Source organism: Trichoderma citrinoviride (assembly GCF_003025115.1).
Source record: "Trichoderma citrinoviride strain TUCIM 6016 unplaced genomic scaffold BBK36scaffold_1, whole genome shotgun sequence".
Lineage (NCBI taxonomy): Eukaryota > Fungi > Ascomycota > Sordariomycetes > Hypocreales > Hypocreaceae > Trichoderma > Trichoderma citrinoviride.
The window spans coordinates 379,935-393,492 of record NW_020194709.1 but is presented as its reverse complement, the minus strand read 5'-3'; the positions used below and the strand labels follow the sequence as shown (position 1 = coordinate 393,492).

The following is a 13,558-nucleotide window of genomic DNA, read 5'->3' as shown; positions in this document are numbered from 1 at the left end:
CATCCGACCAGACTGAAGGGAGGCATTCACGGCGACCTGCGAAAGACGCGATATAGGGAGCTCGGTTATCGGATTGGAATCTCACAACATAGTACTCCTCCCGACAAGCGACACCAGACAACTGCGAGAGCCGAACAAGTACAGAGAGGCAGAAGAAGAGTAGTTCTTATACGCAAACAGTGAAGAGGCAGATGCAATGCCGGCCAACGCAACAAAGCCGGCGCCCAACCGGCCGCAGCGGCGCGTGACGGTCGGCCAGGTGCTGGCGATGCCGCCCAAGTGGCTGGGCATGTACGACGACTTCATCACAAAGAACGCCGGCCAGGTGTCGCAGATCGAGAGCGCGCTGAGGAGCTTGACGTACATCATTCCCGGTTCGTTCCCTTTCCTCTACATCCGTCTGCCTCAGGGTATATGATGCTAACAGCCTCCCTTCCACAGGCCGCTTCCGCGATGCCGAAATCGCCTCCGAGTCGATCCATTCCGGCGTCCAGCTGCTGTCGCTCTACCACGACGGCATCCTCTCGCAGGCCGTCTCGAAGCTGCCGACGGCACCCGCCCGCTCGGCCCACGCGCGCTACACGCGATACTGGACGCAGAAGAGCAAGACGTATCGCCGGGTCGCCATGGTGCTGCAGATGGTCGTCTACACGGAGCTGCTGTGCGAGATGAGCGCCAAGCGCCGCGGCGGCGAGAAGGCGCGGTGGAACGTCGTCGTGCTGCTCGAGGCCATCAAGGCCTTTTGCCGCCTCATCCTCATGCGCGTCACGCGCTCGCGCCCGCTCGTCACCCCCGTGCTGCCGGAGCGGGAGCCCATCCCCGACGACAGCGCCGACGACGACAACGAGGATCTGGTGACGGCCAGGAGCGAGAGCGAGCTGATGGATGAGACGTCGCCCAACGGATCCGCGGTTCTGGTCAGCAGCGGCGGCCCCTCACAGAAGCCGGCGTACGAAAAGGAGTGGACGATGCCCCGGACCGGCATGAGCCTGCCGTCTCTGCCGAACCCCGGCGACGTCGGGTCTTACCTGCTGGGACGCGTCCTGACGGCGGACGACATCAAGCCGGCCAACAAGCTCCTCAGCACGCTGCAAGGAGGCGGCCAGTTTGCCGAGATCCTGCACATCCTGACGCCCTTGATCTACGCAGTGTCCCTGGCCCGCAGCAGGAACAAGAAGTCATGGACGCCGTGGCTGGTGGGCGTGACGCTCGAATATGCGGCTCGCCAGCTCCGCCAACGCAGCATGCGAACGTCAACGCTGGAACGGGACGAGTGGAACAAGAGAGGCTGGGCCATGATCTGGTGGATGATGCGCGGCGCCTTCTACGAGAATGTCACCAAGGGGGCCGTCAACGGGGTGACGAGCAGGATGCCGAGCTTCATCGCGACGATTCTGCAGGATTACGAATATCTGTGGGAGAATTACTACTTTAGCACGAGTGGTTGATGCTTCTCACGCTCTTGCAGTGGTGGATTTTCCCTGATATATATATATATATATATATATATATATCCACCAACATATACTGGTGCTACCGGAATACATGCGCGTCTGGCCCCTCTTTGACGAGATATTGAGATGGACTGGACTGGGCTGGAACGATCTGGATTTCGGAGAAGAAGGCGTCTCGGCGTATGTTTCTTCAATTGTTTTCATATGGAAGGGGGCAATTTGAGACAAAATTGGGCGGTTCAATCTCGCCGTTATCAAGAAATGGACAAGAGGCGCTGTTGCAGACTGGCATCACGATGGAGGCATTGCATTTACAGGCAACAGTCCCGAAGAACATACGTACATCCACCCGGATACGCGGATATTCGAGTGGAGAGAGACGATATCTGCCCGGGGTTCATCTCCGGACCTTCTTCTGCGGATGCGCGGCATCATGATCCTCTTGTGTCCTTTTTTCCCCTCTGCCCCGGTTCTGTTTCTTTAAACGAGAAGCAGGGTTGGACAAGATACCACACGATAACGAGATACCCAGCGTCCCCGGCTTGCCTTGCTTCTAGGCTTTCAGTGCCCCCTTGTCCTTGTCAGAACGGAGATGAAAGGCGAACAAGCTTTGAAGATGCCGAGGCAATCTTCTTATCCATCTTCGCACTATCCATTTCTTACTGGCTTGCGATGATGAGTGTTTAGGGAAGAATCGAAGAGGGTTGCGGTTCGGTTCGGTACGGTCGGCTGGCGCTGTTTTTGACCTATCCTTAATTCTTGTTACTTTCTCTTCTCACCTGCTTTCTGCTCATGAGACAGGTACCTTTGTGCATTCGTGTACGATTCTGTTGCTTCAGTTTTCCTTTGTACTGGTATCATTGTATCATCTACTCCCGACTCATAAGTTGCTGTTTGCTGTCTAATTCAGGGGGCGGCGGTGCTGGTATCTAAAACACCCGAGAGAATATACTACTACTGTATCTGTTCACTTTACAGTGTTCAACATGTAAGTATGTGATTCGATATGACGTGATTTTGTTTCATCGAGCCCGAGACTTTGTTGTACTCTGTTTCAAAATCACATCTCCCCGTTTCCCTTCATTAAGATCGAGAGATCCTGGACCATTGCCATGTGGTGCCATTTCCAATCAGCTTGAACAGGACTGCCATTAATAATACATCTTCCTTGAATAAGGTAATCCACATGTGGCTTCATTTCCTCGCTTCATGATTTCACTTCTTTCCGGAATCTCCCTGTTTCCACTTCGACGTTTTCCCTCGTGGGATATGGATCCCCGTGTCCGGGAGCGGGATTCCATTCTTGTCCTTTCATCCGATCTGATGGTTTCATGCGTTGACATTGAAGGATCTTTGACAGCTTGGAAATGGAGAAAAGGAAAGTGCAAGTATATGCGCTTGGGGCCCATTGATAGATTTGCCGTGTTTTTGTTGCAAAGGATGAGGAGGAATAGTCCAAGTGTTGGTCTCAAGCGGGAGAGGGAGGATGATGCGTGAACAGTGTGTTTATGCACACTTCATGTTCATATTACCTACCTTACCTTACTTTGTACAGGTTCATGATCCATCAAAGGAAGAAGGCGAGTAAACGCATTCCTTCTTGTTGTCTTCTTTCTTCAGTGTTTTGAGCCTGGTGCTTTGTCACGATGACAAGAAATGACAGGAGGAGCCCCCAGGCAGGGGTACGTCGGCAAGCTCGATAAGGGAAACGTGCCGGTTGGCTTGTTGCCGTTCCTATTGCGACGGGGTGGAGAGAGGAGAAGAAGCACGCATAATGACCAATCTTGATAGCCACGTTTTTTCTTTCCTGTCATCCGTGGATTCACGTGCTTTTGGTTAATGGAATGGTTGATGGAAGGCAGGCAAGGGGTAATGGTTTGATGGTAAGGGTACAGCCTCGTGGGAATGCTTGGACGCTTCGGATTTGGAGCTCGATGATGGGGTTTCCTCCGTATGGATAATGGGAATGCAACGCTCTGATGCGAGTAAGACGCTTGTTTGTGCGTGAGGCGTGCAAATCGTTCGATGAGCTTCCTCTTTTGAACGTGTTCCTGGAATAACCTGGGCTTTGCATCTTGTTGCATTTTCCGCGCGGAGAACAGTATGTGGACCTTGGTACCTTATCCTGTTACCTTTGCTACTAGTACTATACGAGCCCCAACTTAACGTCAACGATTCTGCATACCCCGTAGATAGATGAGAGAGAGGGATTCTCTGCAAGCTTCGGCTTTTACCAGATCTGTCGCCGTGAAGAAAATTGAAAGGATGCGAACAGGTAGTGCTCCCCCACCCCCATTTATCTCTGACAGGAACTGATTCCACCAGGGGCTTCGAGCATGGGGTATTTTTTTCTGGGTCTGGCTCCGCGGCACCTCGCATCCGTGTCGGCGGCACCTTAAAAGGTACATTTTTATATGTGAGGTACGAGATAAGGCACACTTCCTACAGTACTTTAGCTTATTGCACTTACTGTATAAGCAGGTCTTTACCTGACTTTACTATTACAAGATTGCAACTCTGCTATAGTAGCTAATATGCTACACCTTGTAGCTATAAAAGTCTGTTATTACAGCACTGACATAGCTGCTATAAGGGGTTGCAATCCTATAGCTATGCGTGCGGCATCCCAGCTATTATGGAAGAGCTGCTTTTGCAGCAGTGTGGTGTTCTAGCCACTATAGTAGAGCTGCTTTTGCAGCAGTGTGGTGTTCTAGCCACTATAGTAGAGCTGCTTTTGCAGCAGTGTGGTGTTCTAGCCACTATGGTAGAGCTGCTTTTACAGTAGTGTGGAATGGATTCCAGCCACTATAGTAGAGCTGCTCTTACAGCAGTGTAAATAGTGCTCTAACCACTGCAGTAGAGTTGCAATCTTATGGACAGCTATGCGGTATTGCTGCTGTGTAAAGGGAAGTCTTATAGGTGTAGTATGTGTAGGAGTTTTAACGCTGTAAAGAGTACTTTGTCGCACAGTAAATACAGTGTATTGAGGTGCTGCGGAACCGGATGTGAGGTGCTGCGGAGCTAAGCCCTTTTTTCTGGAGCTTGGCTTCTTCTTTTCGAAGCCGTTCAAAATTGTCTGACGATTTGGAAAGTGCGGAATTGAGTTGAGCCCGTTTGCAGAACCCGATGAGAGGCTGTGCAGAAAGATGCAACCTTGAAACGGGTATCGTGGTCCCCATGCTCTCATATGATTGCAGTACTGCTTGGCTGGGGGGGTTCTGAGGGCATTGGAAGGGACACAAGGCAAGTTGTCGTACGAGTAATACGAGCAATTGGTTTTTGAATGACTGGTACTTTCAACAAGTAAGTCGTTGTATATGTGCTAGTAGTATCTGCAAGACAACTGGACCGCTGCTACGAAAATAGAAGCATGGAAGCGAGCCGCGATGCTGGGATTTGGCACTTGACATCTCGGTTCGGCGTAGAGCCTTTACGGGGCAGTGAGGGATGGTGATACGGAACGACTCCGTATTCCTTCTAAAGAAGCAGGGGGGTCCCCGTTTATGACGCGAAGAAAGAGCATGCTGATAAAACTGGCATTTCTGAAGAATCTACTCGTCTGTACCCAAGGTAAGGCAGGCAACAGGTAAGAGTCTATTATGCGCAAACTTGAAACGAAAATAGACGAGCTTTGAGTTCAATGTTTCAACTTGACCGGTTCCTGTTCCTTGGGCTCACAAAGTAGTTACGCTTACTCCCCGAAACCAAACAAGGCGTCATGAAGCTGGCAGTAAACATTGTCTCCTGTACGAGCCGTCCCGTGGGTACATTGGCTCTACATCGAGGCAATGTACTGTTCACGATGAGTTCGCCGGTGCTAAAACCGAGTAGCAGCAGTAGTGGTGATAGCTCCAAACTCAGCCGCAGCTCGAGTGTTTCATGCGACGCTGTTTTGTTTCCGTTTCTTTTCCCCATTGGGTCCAGTGGGAGTTGAAGCAGATGTACATACTGCAAGGACAAGGAAGAATGAGAAGTTTAAAGTGCGAGTGTGGTGTTTACAGTGCATTAGTCGAACGAAAAGCGAAGTTGGCGTCGATATGGTGCCTGACTCGCGCCAAGTTGGGTTGGAGATCGACGCGAAAAGGTTTCAGCTCGTGAAACTGATGCCCACGATCGTCAAGTGAAGAGCTTTCACTCCATTGTATGTGTGGTTAGTAGTACTAGTAGTAAGCTGAGACATCGACTCACCTCGTCCGCTGCTTCAAGGCCGACCGACAGATTCTTTACCCCGGACCTCTTTTTTGTTATTGCTGCCCTGCCCGTTTTGTATGGTTTACACAAGACAGACGAAGAAGCGGCTAGGGTCAATAACGGTAGAGTCGCACAGAGGGTAATAGAGCCAGGTCAGCTCCGCCCAGGCCGAGCGTAACGCTTGCCAGGCACGGCACGGCATGAATGAGATGCATATGGGCATCGGTCATCTTTACAAGCAGCGGAAAGGCGCACCCGAACTCCCCCTTCTGTCTTGGCTGGAGCTGGACACGCTTCTCGCGAGCTTTTAGTAGGTAATTCTGAGCAGGGGGAGGGAGACTTGTCATTTTGTTTGTTTGCTGTGCCTTTTTCTCTCTTCCATTGCTTCTCTCATCGTCATTTGTGTTGGCGCAAAACGAGGGGCCAGGGGCAGCATCTCGTCATTGGCTCGAGAGGATGCTTCCTAGTGCCAATCTAATTTGTGTGCCTGTTATTGCTCGGTGCTTGTTGCGTCGTGACGAAGAGGCATGGCTATCCCTGCAGCCACACTGCGTTTGCTCCCACACTCGCACACGATGCTCACTCTCGCACGCACAAGCCCAGGCACACACACACTCAGAGGTACACCCGCACCCCTGAGCTAAATGCGAAAAAAAGAAAAGAGAAAGAGGGCCAAATGACAAGCAAAAAAGGTTGTGTGTAGGGATGAGGGATCGATATCACCTTACCCGGGCCAGTCATTTCACTCCATTTCCAGCCGTTCAGCAGGTCAAGGTTTCTTGGGCTGCGGAGTAATCGGCGATGATTTTGATGGAGAGATCACATTTGACGACATAATCAGAGAAGAGCGTCTTTCTTTCGGAGGATGGCCCTTCAACTCGACCCTGTATGCATCACTGCTTGCTCCGTATCGAAGGCCACCTCGCGTTGGCTTGCCTCGCGAGCATACCCGCACAGGTGATACAACCAGCAAGAAGATTAAGCACATCCATGTACCGACATGTACTGTAGCTGCAGCAACAACAGGCGTTGTTTCCGTCCTCTGGCTGCTGGATGCTCATGCCTGGAGAACGGAGATCCAATGGAAAATGGAGACGGCAAAGTGCCCGTGGGAGAGCCGCTAAGAGGGTGCACGGATTGCTTATTGCTGGTAACACGGGGGATTATCGCGACAAGAGTGGGCACGCATCGTCATTGCTTTTCCTCTCACCATGTACTACTAGTAGTAGTACTTCGTATCTTGGTGTCTTGGCCTGTCGGCGTTTGGATCGATGGAGATGTAAGTGGTTGAAGGAGGAGCAGTATTAGATGGAGGCACACCACATGAATGACACATACTACTTATGAGTAGAGTACAGTACGGATGGATATGAAGATGCTGTTGGAGATGCTCTGTGGTGAACAAAGCAGTAACTGAGACAAGACTTGTCTAGACGAGAGCTGCTGCTGCTGCATGTCTGTTGGTTGCACAGACTCCTCCTTCGCAACACGTCCATGCAATCACACGTCGAGATGCTCCCACATCCGCTGCCATTCCAGCCCAAAGAAACAAAGAAACAACAGCGAGGCAGCCGCAGTGTCTCTCATTTCCTCTTCTCAGCCGCTTTTCCTCTCTTCTCCGATCCCTCCATCTGCCGTGTCTCCTCCCCTCCATCCCCTGTCTATGCCGATCGAGACGTGCAGCAGCAGCAGCAACACCACGACAAATAAGGACCCCAAGACCAAGACATTTCGTTGGGTCTGGTCATCCTTCTAAAAAGGCCCCGCGAGACTAGCCAGAGCCCGGTCCTACCACCACCTCGCAAACCTGGCAGAACGGGAGAGAGAGAAAAAAAAAAAAAAACAACACGATGCAGTGATACATGCACTTCAGGTACTGCTTCCCTTTCTCTCATGACGAGCTGCGAGCAATTTACCCCAACTCGAGTGCTAGTGCAAAGCCAAGATTGCATTCGCACTTTGCCCAGATGAGCAATGATAGCGCCTCTCACATCTCACGGCGTACAGTATGAGCGCAACGACAAGACACCAGAAGCAAGACTTCTCCAGAGCTGGCAGGGCGAAATCCAAATATCAAAGCACGGACGCATTTGGGTTGATTCATCAAGTCATCCAGCGAACCCCCGGCACCTTTCCAGAAGGTAACAAATCTCATCCGGTCATCCATTTCATCATAGCACGAGGGACGGAGGAAGAATCAGGATGAGGCAAGGAGGAGGGCGTGGTGCCTGGATTAGCTCTGGAGTAGCGCCCCTCCCTCATCTGGCTTTATTTCCGTTGGACTTTACCCTCTTCATTTGTGTTCCTCTTGGGGGAGTTTTGTCAGCTTGAGCCAATAACTGGCCCGCGACTTGCGTGCTTTGGAGATCTTTATTGGGCAATCGGATTTGGAGCAGGTTTCCTCCAGCTCACTCCCTTGCCTGTGCTCGTCTGGCTGAGTCTCTGCTCTTCTCTTTTGGTGTTGCTCTGATACTGTACTTGTTGGACATGTCTTGCCCAGTTATCTTGTGTTGGCTTTGTGGCTCTGCCGTCTCCTCGTTCCAGATCCTTCTCTGCTGCTGATCGGTCGGCTGTGCTGCAACATCAATATGGCGTCGATACGACGTACAATATACATACACACATACCTACCTTACACATGGCCGAGTCCGTGTCTCTTACTCTGTGCGTTATGTACTGGGTATCCATGCAGTACACCCGCATCTCCTGATCAACATAAGCCTTTCATCACTTGTACTCCAACGCCGTGGAGGCTTGCAATCTCTTTCACCAGTCTGGCGAGTTGAAAGATGACATCTTCTTCCAAATTCATGCCTCGGTATTGCTTCCGGGACCTGATCAGAACCCATCTCCATCGGGCTGTTATGCATCCTCCACACAGAGGAAGCGTGGCTTGGCTTGGCTCCCGAACTGGCATTACAGCAAATATAAATATATTAAAGAGCAAAAGGCGCCGATATTATTGATCCATGCCCTGCCAGTGACAAGTGACAGCAGCAGTCGTTGGTATTCGCTACGGACGTCAACCAGGTTCTTCCTCGTCCAGTGCCTGTACCTGAGCAAACAGTAAACATCCCTGTCCTGCCCATCCTCTTCTCCTCTCCTTCTCCAGCCCACGGCCTCCTTCGTTCCCGCGCCCTCTGTCTTCTCTCTTTCCGCCGTTCTGCCTCCATCTCGTCATCTCTCTCTTTCTACCTTATTATGACAGAAAGGGACGAAAACACGGTGATTACTTACCCTGTCCCCTTCCACACCCGCCTAGCATCGTATCGGTACCTTACTGCTTCGTATCGTATCGCATCGTCGGCGCTGCTAGTGCCAATTTGGCGCTGTTCGCTACGACTCGGGAGTATCACGCTGTTTCAAGCATTTGATTATCAATATTACCACCACCTCTACCACTGCGATCTAGACTTGCTACGAATACGGAATAGGCCATTTTTGACTTAACGCACCATTGTGCCTTTTCTTCCTGTCTTGCCTCCCTGCCCAGAGCCTGGTCCCCGGTGCTGGCGCGCATTCCAGGTCCCCGACAGAGTCGAAAGCTCACTGCCAGCTTCCTGGTACCTCAGCAGTACTTCGGTCTCAGGTACCGTTTGTACGACGGCGACACAAGACATCTACAAGCCCAGCAAGTACCGCCTGGGCGCTATTTGCAACCGCCAGCAGCCACGCTAGCCTTGATTCTGCTTCCACCACTCTATTTGCTACGCAGGCCCCTCCTTGGTCTTTATTCTGTTGATTTAGCAGATTTCTAATTCTTCTTCTATTTTTTCTTTTCCCTCGGCCTCGTCGAATCTATCTGATTTTCGCTCGCCTAATCCTGCTACAATTTCACGGGCTGTCCCGGGCGCAGCTCTTGCCCACTGAAAGCCGCCTGCGTGGCAGCCGCTCAGGCGCTAAGACAGGTACTAGAAGCTACCTGGGCCCAGCTAGAGGCCGCTAGCACGCGTGCGCCGCGCGAGCCTGGGCCAGGCGTTAGCACGTGTACCTGCGCCCGGGTACCGGCGCCGTACCTTGTACTCCGCCGCGGCCCCCAGACGCGCGAGTGACCTTGCCAAACGGTATCCTGTACCCCGTCGCGGGTACCTGGATACCTCTGGGCAGGTACTTTGCGGCTCGTACCTTCCGTACTCTCGCGCAGACGCCGTTCCTTCCTTTCCTCTCTTTCCCTCCCGCAGCCACAACCGCCCGGCCTCACCTTCCCAATTGCTCGCGCTCACACGCACATTCTTCCTCCTAAACTCTCCTCCTCCCTTAAACCTTGCCTTGCCTTGTCCTTCGCCCTGCTTTTCTTCCTTCTTCTCGCCTCGCCCTCTTTGTTCTATCTTTTCTCTTGTCTCGCCAAGAGTCTCACTCGCTCTTTTTATTTTTTATTATAATACTTGGTTGCTTCTATTTGTTCAATTCCATTCGTTTCCTGCTTCTGGCTTCTCGCTCTGCTTCTTCCCTCGTTTACTGCTTCTGTCTGTCTTCCTCGCCTCGCTCGCTTCCTCCAATTCGTCTCCAATTCCCGCCTTGCGCCTATTCGAACAATTGCCGTCCGCTTCCCAATCCTTGACTTTCCGCTCAAAAATCAAAGACCCGCATAACGCCACTCGCTTACTGTTTCTGCCTGCCTGCGCCAAAACAAAGGGGGGGAGAAAAGAGGAAGAACAAGACGAAGAAGAACGGCAAGCAAGGGATAGGACGGAACTACTACAGGACGAAATACTAGAACGAGGGGACAAGAGAGGAGAGAACAACACCATTCCGTGCTCAAGCAGGGCCGTCCGATGTGAGGCGCTCTTCTCAATGGACTCCAGTCTTCAGTCTCACCCGCTCCACCAGCTGGGCCAGCCTCAGTCCCAAATGGTGTCTCAGTTTGAGCAGCCACATCTTCAGCAGCAGCAGCATCTCCAGCAGCAAGACCAACAACAGCAACAGCAACACCATCAGCAGCAGCAACCGCTGGACTCGACCAGCGCCGCCCAAGATGTCCTCGTCGAGGCGCGCAAGAACCTCCAGGTCCTGATCGATTCCGGCCTCTCCAAGGATCTCCTCCACCAATGGGTCGACGACGACAGCTTCTCTCTGCAGCTTTCGTTCCCTGGCCAGCAGTCGCCGCTCTCCCAGAACCTCTCGACATCCGCCTCCGCAACCACGCCTCCCGCCTCGGCCTCGACTCCCATCCCGTCGCCGCTGCTGTCCAACACCGTTTCCGCATCTCCCTCGCATCGCATCCAGTCGCCTCAGACATCCTCTCTCGCGCCGTCTCTCCATTCCGCGACTCCGCAGAATCAAAATCAAAATCAAATCGCACCTCCGTCGGCCGCTTCCGCCGTCCACGGCTCCCCTGTCGCGTCTCTCTCGGCCTCATCCGCCGCTACCTCTCCCGCCGCCATCTCCAGCTCGGGCACCATTGGCACCTCGGCGTCTCCCGGAAATGGCGCGCCGCCGTCCATCGCCATCATCAAGACTGAGCCCTCGTCCTTCGCCGACGATGTGTCAAGGGCCTGGGCCGCAGCATCCGTGCTTCCGCAGGCCCCGGTCTCCATGTCCGGAGCTCCCCCGGCCCAGGTTGCGCGCGTTGCCCCGGCTGCCAACATAGTCAAGTCGGATACCGCGACCTTCATCTCACCCTCGATGCCCTACCTCCACCACCGGCCACGCATCTCCGTCTCCTCGACCAGCTCGGGCTCCTCCGGCCATGCTTCCCTGTGGTCCGTCAACTCGGCGCGTTCGTCCATGTCCTGGGCGTCAGCTTCGTCTTCGCGCACTCAGGGATCGCTGCCCATGACTCCGGCCTCGTCCTCCTCGGCCAACAAGACCAACATCTACTGGTGCACATCGTGCGAGACCAGCTTCAAGCGCAAGTATGACTGGAAGCGCCACGAGGACGAGTTCCATGAGCGCTGGAGGAAGTATCCCTGCCCCGAGCCTGGCTGCAATCGCAGCTTCTGGGGCTCCAACTCGTTCAACCAGCACCACAAGCAGTGCCACGGCTGCAAGACGTGCCCCCATGCCGAAAAGGTGGTCAAGTTCCTCCGCAAGCGCAAGTACTGGGCCTGCGGCTTCTGTTCCGCCCTCCACCCGGCGCGTGAGCGTCACGTTGAGCATGTGGCCCGGCATTTCGAGTCTGGCCTGGGCAAAGCTGAATGGATGCATTCGAGGGTCATCTACGGTCTCCTGCACCAGCCTCTCATCCACAACGCCTGGGACGCGCTCGTGTCGACCAAGCAAGCCGAGTTTGGCGGACGCCGGCCCCAGTTCAGTTGGCATCCGAGCAAGACCGGGCGAGCTCAGGGCTTCCTCGAGAAAGAGAACCCAGGCCAGCTGCAAGATCTGCTCGAGTTCTTCTCCGGCGACGAGGGCGAGGCCCAGTGGATCGTCAACATCGCCTTTGAGCTGTCTGACATGGCCTTTGCGACTCCGCAACCGCCGGCCCCTGTACCGTCGCCGCAGCCGCAGTTTGCGCCCAACATGATGGCCGCTCCGACCGGCTTCCCGCAGCAGCAGCAGCAGCAGGATGCTCGCATGTCCTTCGCGGCGCTACCATCACAGGCGCCGCAGCAAATGCTGTCGTCCTCCCCCTCGGCCACTTCCAACCCCTTTGGCACTTCGCCCTATCGAGCCTCGGCCTTTGTCCCCTCGCAGCCATTCCCCTCGCAGGTTCAGCAGCACCCGTCCGACATGTCAGCGGCCGCTACGATGGCTACCTCGCAGCTTCATCTCGACAAGCGCGAGCTTCCCCCCATCCCTCAGGGCCACACGCCTTCCATGGCAGATGGCATGATGGACTTTGAGTACTCTCCCGCCCCTGTCCTCTTCGAGGACTGGGAGAGCATTGCCAGCTCAACTTATCTCGACACGACGGCAAGCCAGCAACAGCAACAGTCCAACCAGGCTTCTGACTGGGGGATTGCCCAATTCTATGGCAACCACACTGCCAACTGATGAAGTAAAACAGCGATGAATCGCAAAGAAGAAGCTAAAAAAAGAAGAAATAACTATAAAAAATAGAGAGAGAGAGAGAGAGGGAGACTGAAGAGAGGAAAAGGGCGAAACCAAACCAACTCGGAAAAAATCTGGACACTCTTTTACCACCCTTGCTACAACTATTGTTGCCATATACAGGCATGGGGTCTCTATCATGATGACGTTGCATCAAGCCATTTTCCTTAATTCTCCATCATCTATCAGCGGATTTGCGCTACACTACGAACGGTTTTCCTTAAACGTCTTTTGTCTTGGTTACATTATCCTGTTTATTCAACGGGCATGGAGCGTCTCGGGGCAACAACGCGTGGTTTTTGGTTTTTCCCCTCTATACATTTGCTGCCTTGAAATAATGATAATACCCCCCTTTTACCGCAACCAAAAGCGTGGGCGCCTATCTACCTTTCGCTGTCTGACTTGGGTTAATTCCTAACCTCAGTCTACGCATACGATCTCTTAATCCGTCCTTTTCCTTTTTGTCCCCTTTCCTTTGTTTGTGTCTTATATACAACTTGCCGTGGGAAAGCCACCCGAGGGAGGAGTTGGGAGGTAATCTACGCCTATCGAGCTGGGTTAATGGTTTTGTCATTTGTCGTTATCTCGAAGCAAGCCTCGCATGGGTAGTTTCTTGTTCTATTTGTCTCTGGAATGCTCGAAAACATGTGCGCGCAGATGAAAATGGGAGGACCCGGATTTGCTTGTTGGTTTTTGTGTGTTTTGCTCCTCGCAGCTTAATCGGCCATGTACACTGGGTATGATGGGGGAAAAGGACTCTGCAAGAGGACAGGTATGTAGCTTAGTGCCGGGGAATAGACGGGCAAATTGATGATATACTGGTTGATACAACTTGTTTCGCTGCTTGATTGCTCATGTTGTCCTTGACGGGGACGATTGCCAGTGTTTGCTTAGTGTCCTTGATTTGCTTTGCAGCGAGA

The 13,558-nt window shown here is 53.0% G+C and overlaps 2 protein-coding genes across 2 annotated transcripts; both read left to right on the top strand.

Moving 5' to 3' along the window:
* Nucleotides 1-181: 181 nt before the first annotated feature.
* BBK36DRAFT_1173583 (peroxisome membrane protein) lies at nt 182-1,448 on the top strand (the record flags this gene model as incomplete). Its single annotated transcript, XM_024895872.1, has 3 exons — nt 182-374; nt 442-911; nt 963-1,448. Exons 1-3 carry the CDS (start codon nt 197-199, stop codon nt 1,446-1,448), a joined length of 1,134 nt encoding a protein of 377 aa, XP_024753546.1. The 5' UTR covers nt 182-196.
* An 8,991-nt stretch (nt 1,449-10,439) lies between these two features.
* On the top strand, nt 10,440-12,581 carry BBK36DRAFT_1107908 (hypothetical protein; the record flags this gene model as incomplete). The annotated part of the gene is made up of 1 exon (XM_024889312.1): nt 10,440-12,581. The coding sequence occupies one exon, from the start codon at nt 10,440-10,442 to the stop codon at nt 12,579-12,581; it is 2,142 nt and encodes a 713-aa protein (XP_024753545.1).
* Between the last annotated feature and the right edge of the window lie 977 nt (nt 12,582-13,558).